Raw genomic sequence first — 14,127 nt, 5'->3', positions numbered from 1 at the left:
TAGTTTGAACACTAGAAATGTAAATATGAAAATGAATAATTTTGCTATTTTTCACAATTTCCATCATTAATTGACATTCTTTTGCTGTATGGTTTTCGCTGTTCTCTGCTTGGAAAACAACAGCAATTACACTGGTTTGTGATGACCCATTGACAATGCTTGATCACATGGGGGAGAAGAGTGTCTATCCAAATTAAAGTTCAGCAATTCAGGTGGGGGTGGTTTAGTACAATTGCACTTTGTGAGAATTTATTCCCAGGTAATTCAGGGAATTTGTCTAGACATTGCTAGAAAAGAAAAGTTGAACTAATATATAAGGAACACATTTAAAATATAAAGAAAATGCATCATTTACTTAGGTCAGTTATTAAAAGTCTTCTTGTTATCTAAAAAACAATGAAAGTAATGAAAGTTTTTAATTTTTGAAAATGTATCTAAATATTGAAAATTATTATTGGTAAAATTGAGTAAAATAAATATTTATTCTATTTCCACCATGAAATTATTTCACAATAGATTTATCAGAGACAACAAAAATGACAAAATGGCTTAATTAAATAAATCAAAATTATTAATATTGATGTTCTACTCATCTGAATTTTTCTTTGAGTAAATTTTATATTATTGACATTATACTATTAATCACCCATTTTTATTTTATTTCTTTCAAATTCATAATTCATTTGTGTATAAGATACACCAGGCTCAAATATATGGAAAGCCAGAGTAACATCTCAGAATTCATTCTTCCAGGAATTTCTTATGACCAGAACATACAAATATTTTGGTTTGTGTTCTTCTTATTCTCTTATCTTGCCTTGTTGGTAGGATACCTTCTGATCCTTGTCTCCATTCTATGCAATTCTCTTTTTAACCAACCAATGTACTATTTCCTAAGCCACTTCTCCTTCATGGACATCTGCTATACCTCTAGTGTTACACCAAAATTAATTGGAGACCTGTTGGTAGAAATAAAGAGCATTTCCTATAGTAATTGCATGTTACAGGTCTTTGCGATGCACTTCTTTGGCAGTACTGAGGTCTTCATTCTGACTGCCATGGCTTTTGATTGCTATGTTGGCATTTGTAAACCTCTCCACTATGTGACAATCATAAACAGGACAAAGTGCAATACCCTAGTCTTAGCTTCTTGGGCTGGTGGGGCTGTCCATTCCTTTCCACAATTACTTATGATGATTCAGTTGCCCTTTTGTGCTCCTAATGAAATTGATCACTATTTTTATGATATCTTTATTTTGCTTAAAGTTGCTTGTACTGATACCAACATCACTGGTGTCCTTGTGGTTGCCAGTTCAGGTATGATTGCCTTAGTTACTATCACTGTCTTATGTGTTTCTTATGGCATTATATTATTCACTTTAAGAAATCATTCAGCTGAGGGAAAACACAAAGCCCTCTTTACATGTGGGTCTCACATTTCTGTGGTCATCTTACTTTTTGGACCTATAATCTTCATCTACCTTAGACCATCTACTACTTTCCCTGAAGACAAAATATTTGCACTTTTCTACACCATCATCACTCATATGTTCAATCCCTTAATCTATACACTGAGAAATACAGAGATGAAAAATTCCATGAGGAAAGTTTGGTGTCAAAGATAATTTTTGAAGAAAGCATACAGTTAATTTGAAGAAGCTTCTAAGGTAAGCAATTTTATAAAATTAAAGAGCTTGATATGAATGAAAAAAATCTAAGAAGTCCCATCATTTTTGTATTCCATCATAATCTCAAATAAGAGAAATAGAAGTTAGAAATTTAAACTTATGACTAAACAAATACTAATTCTTGCATACAAACTTAATTGGAAACTTGGTTAATTTTGTGGAATATTAAGATGGTATCTGTAGGGTTACTTGCAGAAAATAAAGACATCTGGGGGCCAAATGCAATTAAGGAAACAATATATTGATTAGTGATTTAGTAAGCAAAATTATTTGAATGATAGTTATGTTGTAAAAATTAGGGCTTAGGGCCAGAGCACATGTGACATACATTCTGTGATAGTAATTAAGATAAAAATCTATAATTTAAAAATCATAAGTTTTCTGATAGAACATTCTCATATATATCCTCTGGTGGCATTCAGACATCAATTGTGCAGAAAAGAAGGTAAAGTAGAATCTGTTTTCATGTGGTTTCTGGAGGTTAACACTCCTGACTTCATGTTAAAAAAGTAATGATAACTAGTGAGGACAGAGCAAGAATTAATCATTCAGAATGCTGAAAAAACAGTGACTATTATCCCACCTATTGATCAGACTATAAAACATTTCCCATAAAACTTAAGAAACAGAATAATAAATTGTTGACAAATCCCTACCTGCCTAAAATAGGTAAGAAATTAGTAGTTATTGGATCCCAAACTAAAGAAATTTTCTGCTACAATGAGGGGAAATAAAGAAACAAACAAACAAAACAAAATGAAGACCCAGCAAAAGACAAATAAGATATGGTCTAAAGACAAACAAACCAAGATGCAAATGTTGATTAGGCTACACATGAATGCTTATAGCAGCATCATTCATAATTACCAAACCTCAAAAGCAACTAAGATGTCTTTTCATAGGTGAATAGATAAACTGTCATACATCGAGACAATGGACTATTTATCAGTGCTAATAAGAAATGAGGTACCAAGCCATGGAAAGACACAGGAGACACCTAAATGCTTGTTACTAAGTAAAATAAGCCAATCTGAAAAGACTACATACTCTGTGATTTCAACTACATGATGTTCTGGAATAGGCAAAACAGTAGAGACAGCAAAACAATCAGCAGATGCCAAGGTTGGGGAGAGAAATATGAATAAGTGGAGAAAGAATTATGGAGGGGAGTCAAAAATTTTCTGCACTCTGGCTGTAGAATTTACAGAAATTTTAATATAATAAGAGTGTGGATAATTTTTGACTCACCCTCATATTAAGGCAGTGAAATTCTTCTGTACATTAAATTACTTCAGGTGTAGATTCATGTCATTATTAAGGTCCAACCCATAAATTGTAAAACAACAGGAGTGTATGGTGATATAAATTATGAATATGGGTGATAAAATTGTGTTAATGTAAATTCCTTTGATTGTAACAAATGTGCTGATCTGTTTGGGGAGGTGTCTGTGTGTGGTGACAGGGGGCATATGGGAACTCTGTACTTTCTACTCTGTTTTGCTGTGAATCCCAAACTACTTAAGAAAACAATGTTTATTAATTAAAAATATACATTGTAACATAATATATTAAACTATCTTGTAACTGGAATGAAGAAACTTCTAAGAAAGATTTTCTAGAGAAACCAGAAGAAAATTATATAAAATATGTTTTTGCATGATGAATAGGATTTAAATAAAGAAATCTTAAAAGACACATGAATATTATTAGAAAGAAAGGACTGGATAAGAGGATTTTATGAAAAGAAAGAGTTAAAATACTGACAGTATTTTAGTATATGTAAATTCAATGCAAGATTTACAGTTATTCTGGATGCACTCTACAGACAGTTATAAAGAGCAGAAAAAAATGATAAGGGAGGTAAAATTAAGTAGAATTGTTAGAGCAAAGAGGCATTGTACAAATTATTATCTCGGCTGTTACTAATAAGGAAACAAAAATATTGTTGAATTATTTATATTCTAGGAATGGCTCTATAATTACTCAGCTTGACCAAATAACCTGAAATGGAAGTTCAGGTAATCAAACAATAGATTCACATTAAAGGACTCTTTCAAATGGTGATTTTTTTTAATTATCATGCTTTCTTAACGTGAAATTCTCTCTTAAAACATTGTGAGTGATCAAATTATTATTTGTACATAATTTTACAAATTAGAAGGGTGGGTGGGGCTGTGAGCTGTTAGCAGCCTAGATACATAGCAGCTGGGGTGTGGGTACAGGGAAACAATGAAGGGGGTCTGAGCTGGATGTAGCTGAATTCACTACATTCTGCATACTTGATGGCACCACAAGAGTTTAGTCTTCCATCCTCTCACACCCGAATAACTACAATAACCTCCTAACTGATATTAGCAAGCAGGCAAGTGCTTTATGGAGGATAACTGTTTAATAAATAGGAAATCCTGTCTCACATTAAAATGTTCTTTTATTTGAATCATCATTCTTTCTGATGGATTAGCATCCTAAGATGGTGAAATGAGCAATATCAATAGGTTGTGAAGCCTGCAAGAATTTGAAAGCTTGATATAATCTCTTTTACTTACCCCGGGAGGTTTAATGACCCATTCCTTTATAACTCTAAAGTAGTTAAATATCAAAATACCAACAGATTACCACTATGATACATAAAAATGAGCAGTTATTTATGGACATTTATTAGAATTTAGTAAGAAAAATAATTAAATTATATATATATAAATTATATATATATATATATATATATAACATGCCCAGCACAGTCTCTAATTCAATAAATGGTAACTGGTGCAAATATCTTACCTTTCTTTCATCATTGCTTGACAATATACTGTGCAGTTAAGAGCATGATCTAAGAAACCAGTTAGCATCTGGTTACTGACTCTTCAATATATCTATTTTGATGTCCATCCCCTCTTTTGATGTTTTGTCACTTTCCTCACAGGTAAAATAGGGATAATAGTAGTGCCTACCCCTTTGGATTGTTATAAAGATTACTACGTGATACCAATATATTTATTATTTATTATATTCTTATTAGAAAAAAAAGTCTATGGATTTATAAACATGGATGGACTGGTAAAGCTAAGTCCTGATTTGGTAGATTTTTCCAACTATGAAAATAGTTGTCCTGGTTTATTTCTTTCTCATAACTTGCACCTATTTATTCTCCATTTAATGCAGAATCTATGATTCATAGTTGCTAATTTTTTTTTTTTTTTACCTTTTAGTATTCCTTGCTGAGATCATAAACAATGTGTCATTGCATCTTTCATCAGCTGAATCAGTGTTGGGCTCCAAGCACATTTTATTTGTCACCTGAAACAGCTTTCCTACTACACAAGTTCTTAATGGTATTTTTCATCTGGAAATTTCTCAATATAGATTAAGGGATTCAACTTAAGGGTTATTGTGGTGTAGAATACAGCAACTGCTTTATCAATTGACAAAGTAGTTGTACGTCTCATATACATAAATACACAAGGCATAAAGAACAAGACAACCACTGTGATGTGGAAGACACAGGTGCAGAGGGCCTTGCAACTTGCCTCTAAGTGGTGGGTCCTTAGGGAGGACAGGATAGCCACATAGGAGACCATGAAGAGGAGGAAGTTTAACAGACAGATAAACCCACTGTTGGCAGAAATAAATAATCCTAGAGTGTGGGTATCAGTGCAATCAAGATTGAGCAAAGGATTCAGGTCACACAAAAAATGATCTATGACATTAGGGCCATAGAAGGGTAATCAGAAAATGAAGAGAATCTGTATGGTTGCATGAAGACAGCCTCCCACTCACACCACTCCCACAAGCAGGACACACACACACCAGTTCATGATGGTTACATAGTGCAGGGGCTTGCAGATGGCCACAAAGTGGTCATAGGCCATCACAGTAAGCAGGGTGACATCAGCACCTCTGAAGAAATGTTCTGGAAAGATTTGGATCAGGCATCCATTGAATAGGATGATCTTCTTTTCATAGAATGAATCTACAATCAGTTTAGGGGTATTGACAGAGGAATAGCAGGCATGAATAAAGGAGAGATAGGCCAGGAAAAAGTACATGGGTTCCCCAGTAATGGGCTGGCAGTGATGGTGACCATGGTGGGCACATTTCCTTCCACAGAAGTGACATAGATGATGAAAAACACAACAAAGATGATTTTTTGCATCTTTGGATTCTCTGTGAGCCCCAGTAGAACAAACTCGGTCACATTGTTCCTATTCTCCATGTATTTCATGTTATGGTTATTTATATTGCCTGAAAAAAATTAATGCAACCTTAAATTTATTAAACTTATTTATTCTAGTAAATATTAAATATGTGAATTCTCTTGAGTTGTGAATTCTTGAGTTTTTTTTTTTTGTTTGTTTTGAAGTAGAAAAAAGATTCTGCATTCTTGAAGATTATTCAAATTTCCCCCCAAGTAAAAATTTTGTAAAGAGTATAACCCTAATGAGCTTTAGGAAACACAAAAGTAGGAGACCATGTGTGTACACTTAATTATGTAAAATGACTAAATGCCTAACTTGAAGTAGTACATAATGTGCATTGGCTGGTAAGCCTGAGAGGTGAGGCAGTGTATGAATGTAGAGACAGTGAATGTAAAAGTAAGAAAAATTCCTTTTATTCTTAGAAAATGGGGAACTAAGGAAGGTAATTGAGAATATGAGTAAGAGAATGAAGTAGAATTTGAGGAAGGGGGAACCTTGGACATATCTATAACTACAGTAGAGGTCTTTGGGCATCCTTGATGAAGTGGGCTGAGGTTCCACAATGAGGTAGAAGGCAGACACAAGAGCCCCAGTTAGGAGATTATTCAAATACTTGACATAAGGTCATTGATGATAGGAATGTAAAGGAAGTATACAGGAGCTACTATTTAAAAATTTGGTAATGTTGGTTGTTCTAAATACAATAACTTTGTGAGAGCTATATAATATATAATATTAATATTTTATTACATCATATATTCAATATATTTAATATGATATAATAAAGTATTGTATACATGTTATATATAATTATGTATATACAAACATATTATTCCTACAATATAATAATATTTATATTATATGTAAGGAATATGATTTTTATATATAATATATATATTATATACAATATAATAGCTGTAATACATACTACTTAATGATTTTTTGCTATTGTCATTGCATAGAAGCAAATGATTTGCACATATGATCCCATTTAATACTGACAACAACCTCTATGGTTGGTATACCATTTTTCAAATGAGGAGACAATCTTAGAGACATAATGATAGTAAGAATAACAATGATAATATTACGGGAAATGAACACAGTGTGCCTTGTGTTTTTGCACATATTTGCTGATGTAATCCTCACTGCAAACTTATGGGATGATTATCAATATTATTTTTTTATAAATATTTTGCACATTAGGAAATAGAAACTTAGGATTAAGTTAAGGATTCTGCACAACAGCAAGCAGCTCATAAAGAGTAGAGCCAAGATTAGGTCAATTTATACTTAACTTTTTCCCTCTAAATTCAACCCTTGACTTGCATTGATATATTTAACAATGTTGAACTAGTAATATCATTTTTATACAACCCTAGTAATTATAATTACTTTAAGATGCAAGTGTATATGTAGCAATTTCATTAGCAGATGCACACACACACACACACACATGCACACACAACACCATGTCTGAACTTTCAAATTTCAAATAAAATGTAGTACTGCATCATTGAAAGTATTTCTAATTTAACCTCTCCCTCAGACACTTTTCCTTCTTCTCCAATTCCCCTAGAGATCATGTGCCCCCAGCCTCCTGAAAATTGTTAAAAACGACTTCTGATTAAGGGTATTTGTTTCAAAATCAGAAACAGGAGACTAGAATGTTGATTCTTTCACTTGCAACTTCTTTTATCTTAGGTATATTTCTTGGCACCATAAAATTTTGTTTCCTCAAGTATAAAGAGAAAATAATATTATTTACCTCAGATTTTTATGATAATTGAATAAGGAAACATATTTGAACATCACCATCATAGTACTGTAGACACACATAGAACTGTTATCTATTTCTTGACTGTGTATACATCTAGGAAGTTGAAAGAATTAGCATTTTGACAAATAAGGCAGAGAAACATTTAGCCATGCATTAAGCTAGGAAGAATCATCTCCAATTTTACTTTTAGAGAAGTAAAACAGACTCATATTATCCTAAGCAGTTGATCACAGAAAAGATGCTCCATGTTCATTCTTGGACTAAACAACAGGTGACCTATACCATTTAACATTTATAATATTAATATTAATATATTGACTCACTTTCCATATAATTAAATTTTGTTTTCATTCTCATGGTTAGTCTTCATTGATTACTAAAGGCTTCCTAGGTGGCACAGTGGTTGAGAATCCGCCTGCCAATGCAGGGGACATGGGTTCGATCCCTGCTCCAAGAAGATCCCACATGCCACGGAGCAACTAAGCCCATGCGCCACAATTATTGAGCCTGTGCCTTAGAGCCCATGAGCCACAACTGTCGAGTCCATGTGCTGCAACTACTGAAGCCCACGTGCCTAGAGCCCATGCTCTGCAACAAGAGAAGCCATGGCAATGAGGATCCCGCGCACCACAATGAAGAGTAGCCCCCACTCACCGCAACTAAAAAGAAAGCCTGCGCACAGCAAAAAACACCCAAAACAGCCAATAAAATAAACAAATAAGTAAATAAATTTATTTTTAAAAAGTGAGTAAAAATAGATGTCATGGGTTTCTTATTACTAACCTATTCTTTACATGTTTTAGATATGTGTTTTATCATATGTATGTTTTGTATATGTATATATGTATCATGTGTAAATATAAATTGATTTACACATAATTATATATAATTGGGCATAAAATTTCATATTTGTAAAACATTTTATATGTAAAATATATAACACTGTGTGTATAAACCTGTATATACAGAATTTTCTCCTATTTCATGGATTGTCTCTTCAATTTTAAAATGGTGACATCTAATGAGAACAAGATTTAACATTTCGACAAGCCAGATTTTTAATTTTTTCTTAAAGTTCTTGCTTATTGTATCATATCTAATAAATACTGATCTAACTCCAGTTCAAAAAAATTCTCCTAGAATTCTTATACATTCAGGTTTAACATGTATGTTTCTAGGTCTCTGACTCATTTTGAACTAATTTTTGTTTATAGTATGTGGTAATGTCTGAGGTTCATATTTTTTTTTCTTTTATGTATGTCCGAATGCTTTAGCAAAATTTGTTTAAAACTCTTATGTCCCCATTTAAAAACTTTGATTTTTCTTTTTTTAGAAATCATGAGTAATTTAATAGAGATTCCCATTAAATCTGTAGATTTCTTTGGGTTGTATGGCCATTTTAACAATATTAATTTATTCTTTCAATCTCAGAGCATGGGATATTTTTCCACATATTTAAGTCATCTTCAATTTCCTTTATAGTGTCTTATAGTTCTTAGCATATGTCAGGTTTATTCCTAAGTACTTTTTTTTTTTTTTTGGATACAGTTTTAAAAGGGATTTTGTTTGTTTGTTTTGTTTTGTTTTTACTTTCCTTTTCTGATATTTTATTGTTAGTATAAAAAATGCAACCTATTTCTGTATGTTAATCTTGTATCCTGCTACCTTGCTGAATTTGTTTGTCAATTCTAGTAGTTTTTGTGAGAAGTCTTTAGGGTTTTCTGTGTATAGAATCATATTATCTGCATGACAATTTTACCTCTTCTATTCCACTTTAGATACCTTTTATTTCTTTTCCTTATCTGATTTCTGTGGCCAGGATTTCCAATACTATATTGAATAGAAGTGGTGAGAGTGGGAATTTTGTCTTGTTCAAATTTTAGAAGGGAGGCCTCCAACTTTTCACCATTGAATATTATGTTGGCTGTAATTTTGTCATAAATAACTTTTATTATGTTGAGATATGTTTCCTTTATAACCAATTTGGTAAGAATTATTTTTTAATCATAAATGGATGTTGAATTCTATCAAATGCTTTTACTGCAACTAGTGAGATGATCATGCAGTTTTTGTTTTTTGTTTTGTTGATGTGGCATATCACATTGATCAGTTTGTGTATGTTGAATCATCCTTGTGACCCTTGGATGAATCTAACGTGTTTGTGGTATATGATCTTTTTAAGTGTTGTTGGATTCAGTTTGCTAATATTTTTTTGAGAATTTTTGCGTCTATATTCATCAAAGATATTGGCCTGAAATTTTCTTTTCTGTTAGTGTCTTTGTCTGATTTTGGTATCAGGGTGATGGTGGCTTCATAGAATGACTTTGGGAGGGTTCCCTCCTCCTCAATCTTTTGGAAGAGTTTGAGAAGGATTGGTGTAAATACTCTTATGTTTGGTACAATTCCTAGGTGAAGCCAACTGGTCCTACATTTTTATTTTCCAGGGAGTTTTTTTTTTTTTTTTTTTTTAATTACAGATGCTATTTTACTTCTATTGATTGGTATATTCAAATTACCTATTTCTTCTTTCTTTAAGAACTTTTACTGAGATACAGTTAACAGGCAATAAACAGCATATCTTTAGAGTGTACAATTTGGTATCCCAATCTCCCAATTCATTCTCCTGCAACCCTCCCCACTTTCCCCACTTGGTGTCCATATGTTTGTTCTCTACATCCATGTCTCTATTTCTGCCTTACATTTCCTCTTTCATAGTTGTTAGCATTTGCCTTATGTATTGAGGTGCTCCTATATTGGATGCATATATATTTATAATTCTTATCTCCTCTTCTTGGATGGATCCTTTGATCTTTATGTAATGTCCTTTCTTGTCTCTTGTAACATTTTTCATTTTAAAGTCTATTTTATCTGATATGACTATTGTTACTTCAGCTTTCTTTTGATTTCCATTTGCATGGAATATCTTTTTCCATCCCCTCACTTTTAGTCTGTATGTGTCCCTGTGTCTGAAGTGGGTCTCTGGTAGACAGCATATATATGGGTCTTGTTGATGTATCCATTCAGCCAGTCTGTGTCTTCTGGCTGCTGCATTTGGTCCATTTACATTCAAGGTAATTATCAAGATGTATGTTCCTATTACCATTTTCTTAATTGTTTTCTTTTTGTTTCTGTAGGTCCTTTTCTTCTCTTATGTTACCTGCTTAGAGAAGTTCCTTTAGCATTTGTTATAGGGCTGGTTTGGTGGTGCTGAATTCTCTTAGCTGTTGCTTGTCTGTAAAGCTTTTGATTTCTCTGTCAAATCTGAATGAGATCCTTGCTGGGTAGAGTATTCTTAGTTGTAGATTCTTCCCTTTCATCACTTGAAATATATCATGCCACTCTCTTTGGGCTTGCAGAGTTTCTCCTGAGAAATCAGCTGTTAACCTTATGGGAGTTCCTTTGTATGTTATTTGTCTTTTTTCCCTTGTTGATTTTAATAATTCTTCTCTGTCTTTAATTTTTGTCAGTTTGACTAGTATATGTCTTGGCATGTTTCTCCTTGGGTATATCCTGCCTGGGATTGTCTGTGCTTCCTGGACTTGGGTAGCTATTTCCTTTCCCATGTTATGGAAGTTTTCAACTATAATCTCTTCTAATATTTTCTTGGGTCCTTTCTCTCACTCTTCTCCTTCTGGGACACCTATAATGCCAAAGTTGGTGCATTTAACATTTTCCCAGAAGTCTCTTAGGCTGTCTTTAGTTCTTTTCATTCTTTTTTCTTTATTCTTTTTGACATCAGTGATTATCACCATTCTGTCTTCCAGCTCACTTATTCACCCTTAATCTGCTATTGGTTCCTTCTAGTGTATTTTTCATTTCAATTATTGTGTTGCATATTTCTGTTTGTTTGCTCTTTGATTCTTTTAGGTCTTTGGTAAACCTTTCAATCTTTGCATCCAGTCTTTTTTCAAAGTCCTGGATCACCTTCACCATCATTATTCTGAGTTCTTTCCTGGAATGGTGCCTATCTCCTCTTCATTTAGTTGTTTTTCTGGGGTTTTATCCTGTCCCTTAATCTGGTACAAAGTCCTCTGCTTTTTCATTTTCTCTTTCTGTGGTTGTGGTTTTCAGTTCCACAAGATGAAATACTGCTGATACTGCTTGATACTGCTGTTTGCCCTCTTGTGGGGGAAGCTATCTAGGAGGCTGGTGTGTGCTTCTTGATGGGAGGGACTAATGGTGGGTAGGGCTGGGTGGGCAGGGTTCAATAAGACTTTAATCTGATTTGGTGGGTAGAGCTCAGTAAAACTTTTATCTGCTTGTCTGCTAATGGGTGGGGCTGTGTTCCCACCTTGTTGCTTACTTGACCTGAGACTACTTATCACTGGAGCTTAAATTCTCTTTGGTGGGGCTAATGGCGGACTCTGGGAGGGCTCATGCCAATGAGCACTTCCCAGAACTCCTGCTGCCAGTGCCTCTGTCTCCTTGTTGAGCCACAGCTGCCCCCCACCTCTGCAGGCAAACCTCCAACACCAGCAGATAGGTCTGGTTCAGGCTCCTATGGGGTCACTGCTCCTTCTCCCTGGGTCCTGGTTAGCACAATTTTTTGTGTGCCCTCCAAGAGTGGAGTCTCTGTTTCCCCCAGTCCTGTGGAGGTTCTGCAATCACATCCCATTGGCTTTCAACATCTGATTCTCTGGGGATTCCTCCTTTTGTTGCTAGACTCCCAGGTTGGGGAGCCTGATGTGGGGCTCAGAACCCCCACTTTAGTAGGTGTACGTCTGCAATATAACCGTTCTGCAGTTTATGAGTCACCCGCCCATGATTTATGGGATTTGATTTTAATGCAATTGCACCCCTCCAACCATCTCATTTTGGCTTCTTCTTTGTCTCTGGATGTTGGGTGTCTTTTTTGGTGAGTTCCAGTGTCTTTCTGTCGATGATTTTTCCAAATTACCTATTTCTTCTTGATTCATTTTTTGTGGGCTATATGTTTCTAGAAACATCCTTTCTTCTACATTGTCCAATTTGTTTGCATATAATTGTTCATAGTATTCACTTTTGTTTTTTTGTATTTCTGTGGTATTTGTTGTTTTTTGTCCTTTTTCATTTCCTATTTTGTTTATTTGGGTCCTCTCCCTTTTCTTCTTGGTGAACCTGGTCAGAGATTTATCTATTTTGTAACCTTTTCAATGGACCAGCTCTTGGTTTTATTAAGATTTTTAATATTTTTTAATCTCTATTTTATTGATTTCCTCTTGATCTTTATTTCCTTCCTTCTCATGACTTTAGGTTGTGTTTGTTTTTCTTTTTTCTAATTCTCTTAGTTACTAGGTTAGAATGTTTATTTGAGATTTTTCTTGTTTTTTGAAGAAGGCCTGTATTGCTATGAACTTCCCTCTAAGAACTACTTTTGCTGCATTCCATTGATTTTATATGGCTGTATTTTCATTGTCATTTGTCACAAGGTATTTTGAAGTTTCCTCTTTGATTTCTTCGTTGATCTATTGGTTTTTCAGTCACTTGTTATTTAGTCTTCATGTAATTATTTCTTTTTTTCTCTTTTTCTCATTTTTTTTCTGATTTTGTTATTGTCATAAAAATATGCTTAAAATGATTCCAGGATTCTTTAAACTTGTATATTTCTATATAAATTTCAGAAAGGGATTATTGATTATTCCAATTATCCTATTTTATTTTTACTGGACTTGCATTCAGAATAAAAAATTGAAATGGTAAAAAATATTGTGTCTTTTAATCCATCAACATGGCATATCTTCCCATTTATTTGTGTATTGAAGTTTTCTCAGAAATGTTTGTCTGGTTTTGATATACAGGTTAAGTGTTCCACAAATATATATTTTTAAATATATATATATATAAATATATACTTTAAAATTTCTCTCTCAAATTTCATATTTTAAAATAATAGCTTGCACAGAATGTTGCTCCTAATTTCTGTTTTTAACTGTTGTTATTGTACAAATGCATTTAATTTTTTGTACTGACATTGTGTCCTGTTATGCAGCTAAACTAACTAATTAGATATGTTAGATTCTTTGTAGAATGCTTAACATTTTCTCCCTATACCATCATTCTGTCTGCACATAAATATATTTTTACATTTTTGATTCCTCCTTTCTAATTTGTATGTCTTTTGTTTCTTTTTTGTTACCTTATTGCAATGTCTAGATGTTGATATATCAGGTTGAGCAATTTCCTTTATAGCCTTCATTTGCTAAAAGATTTGTAAAATATTATATATCTAAATTGAAATTAATCAATTAATGAATAATAATTATTTTATACATTTATTGAAATGCTCTTGTGATTCTTCTCTTTATTGTGTTAATGTAGTGAATTACATTGATTAAATTTAAATGTTCAATGAGCCTTTTATTCCTAGGATGAACTACACATGGTCATGATAAATTATTAAATTCATTGGGCTGGAAGTTATATTTGACAATAATTTTAATCACAAATTTCATTTATTTAATTAATAAAGGTCAATTCTGGTTTT

At 33.2% G+C, this 14,127-nt stretch overlaps 1 protein-coding gene and 1 pseudogene across 1 annotated transcript; one reads left to right on the top strand and one right to left on the bottom strand.

The window, feature by feature from the left end:
* The first annotated feature begins 713 nt into the window (after positions 1–713).
* On the top strand, positions 714–1,625 carry LOC130850320 (olfactory receptor 4P4-like). The gene has a single exon (XM_057729764.1). The coding sequence runs from the start codon at positions 714–716 to the stop codon at positions 1,623–1,625; it is 912 nt and encodes a 303-aa protein (XP_057585747.1).
* Positions 1,626–4,974: 3,349 nt separating this feature from the next.
* Positions 4,975–5,910, bottom strand: LOC130847907 (olfactory receptor 4C46-like; annotated as a pseudogene).
* Between the last annotated feature and the right edge of the window lie 8,217 nt (positions 5,911–14,127).

Source organism: Hippopotamus amphibius, chromosome 3, assembly GCF_030028045.1.
Source record: "Hippopotamus amphibius kiboko isolate mHipAmp2 chromosome 3, mHipAmp2.hap2, whole genome shotgun sequence".
NCBI classification, from domain to species: Eukaryota; Metazoa; Chordata; class Mammalia; order Artiodactyla; family Hippopotamidae; genus Hippopotamus; species Hippopotamus amphibius.
The sequence above is the reverse complement of the archived record's forward strand: the minus strand, read 5'-3'. Positions and strand labels throughout refer to the sequence as shown.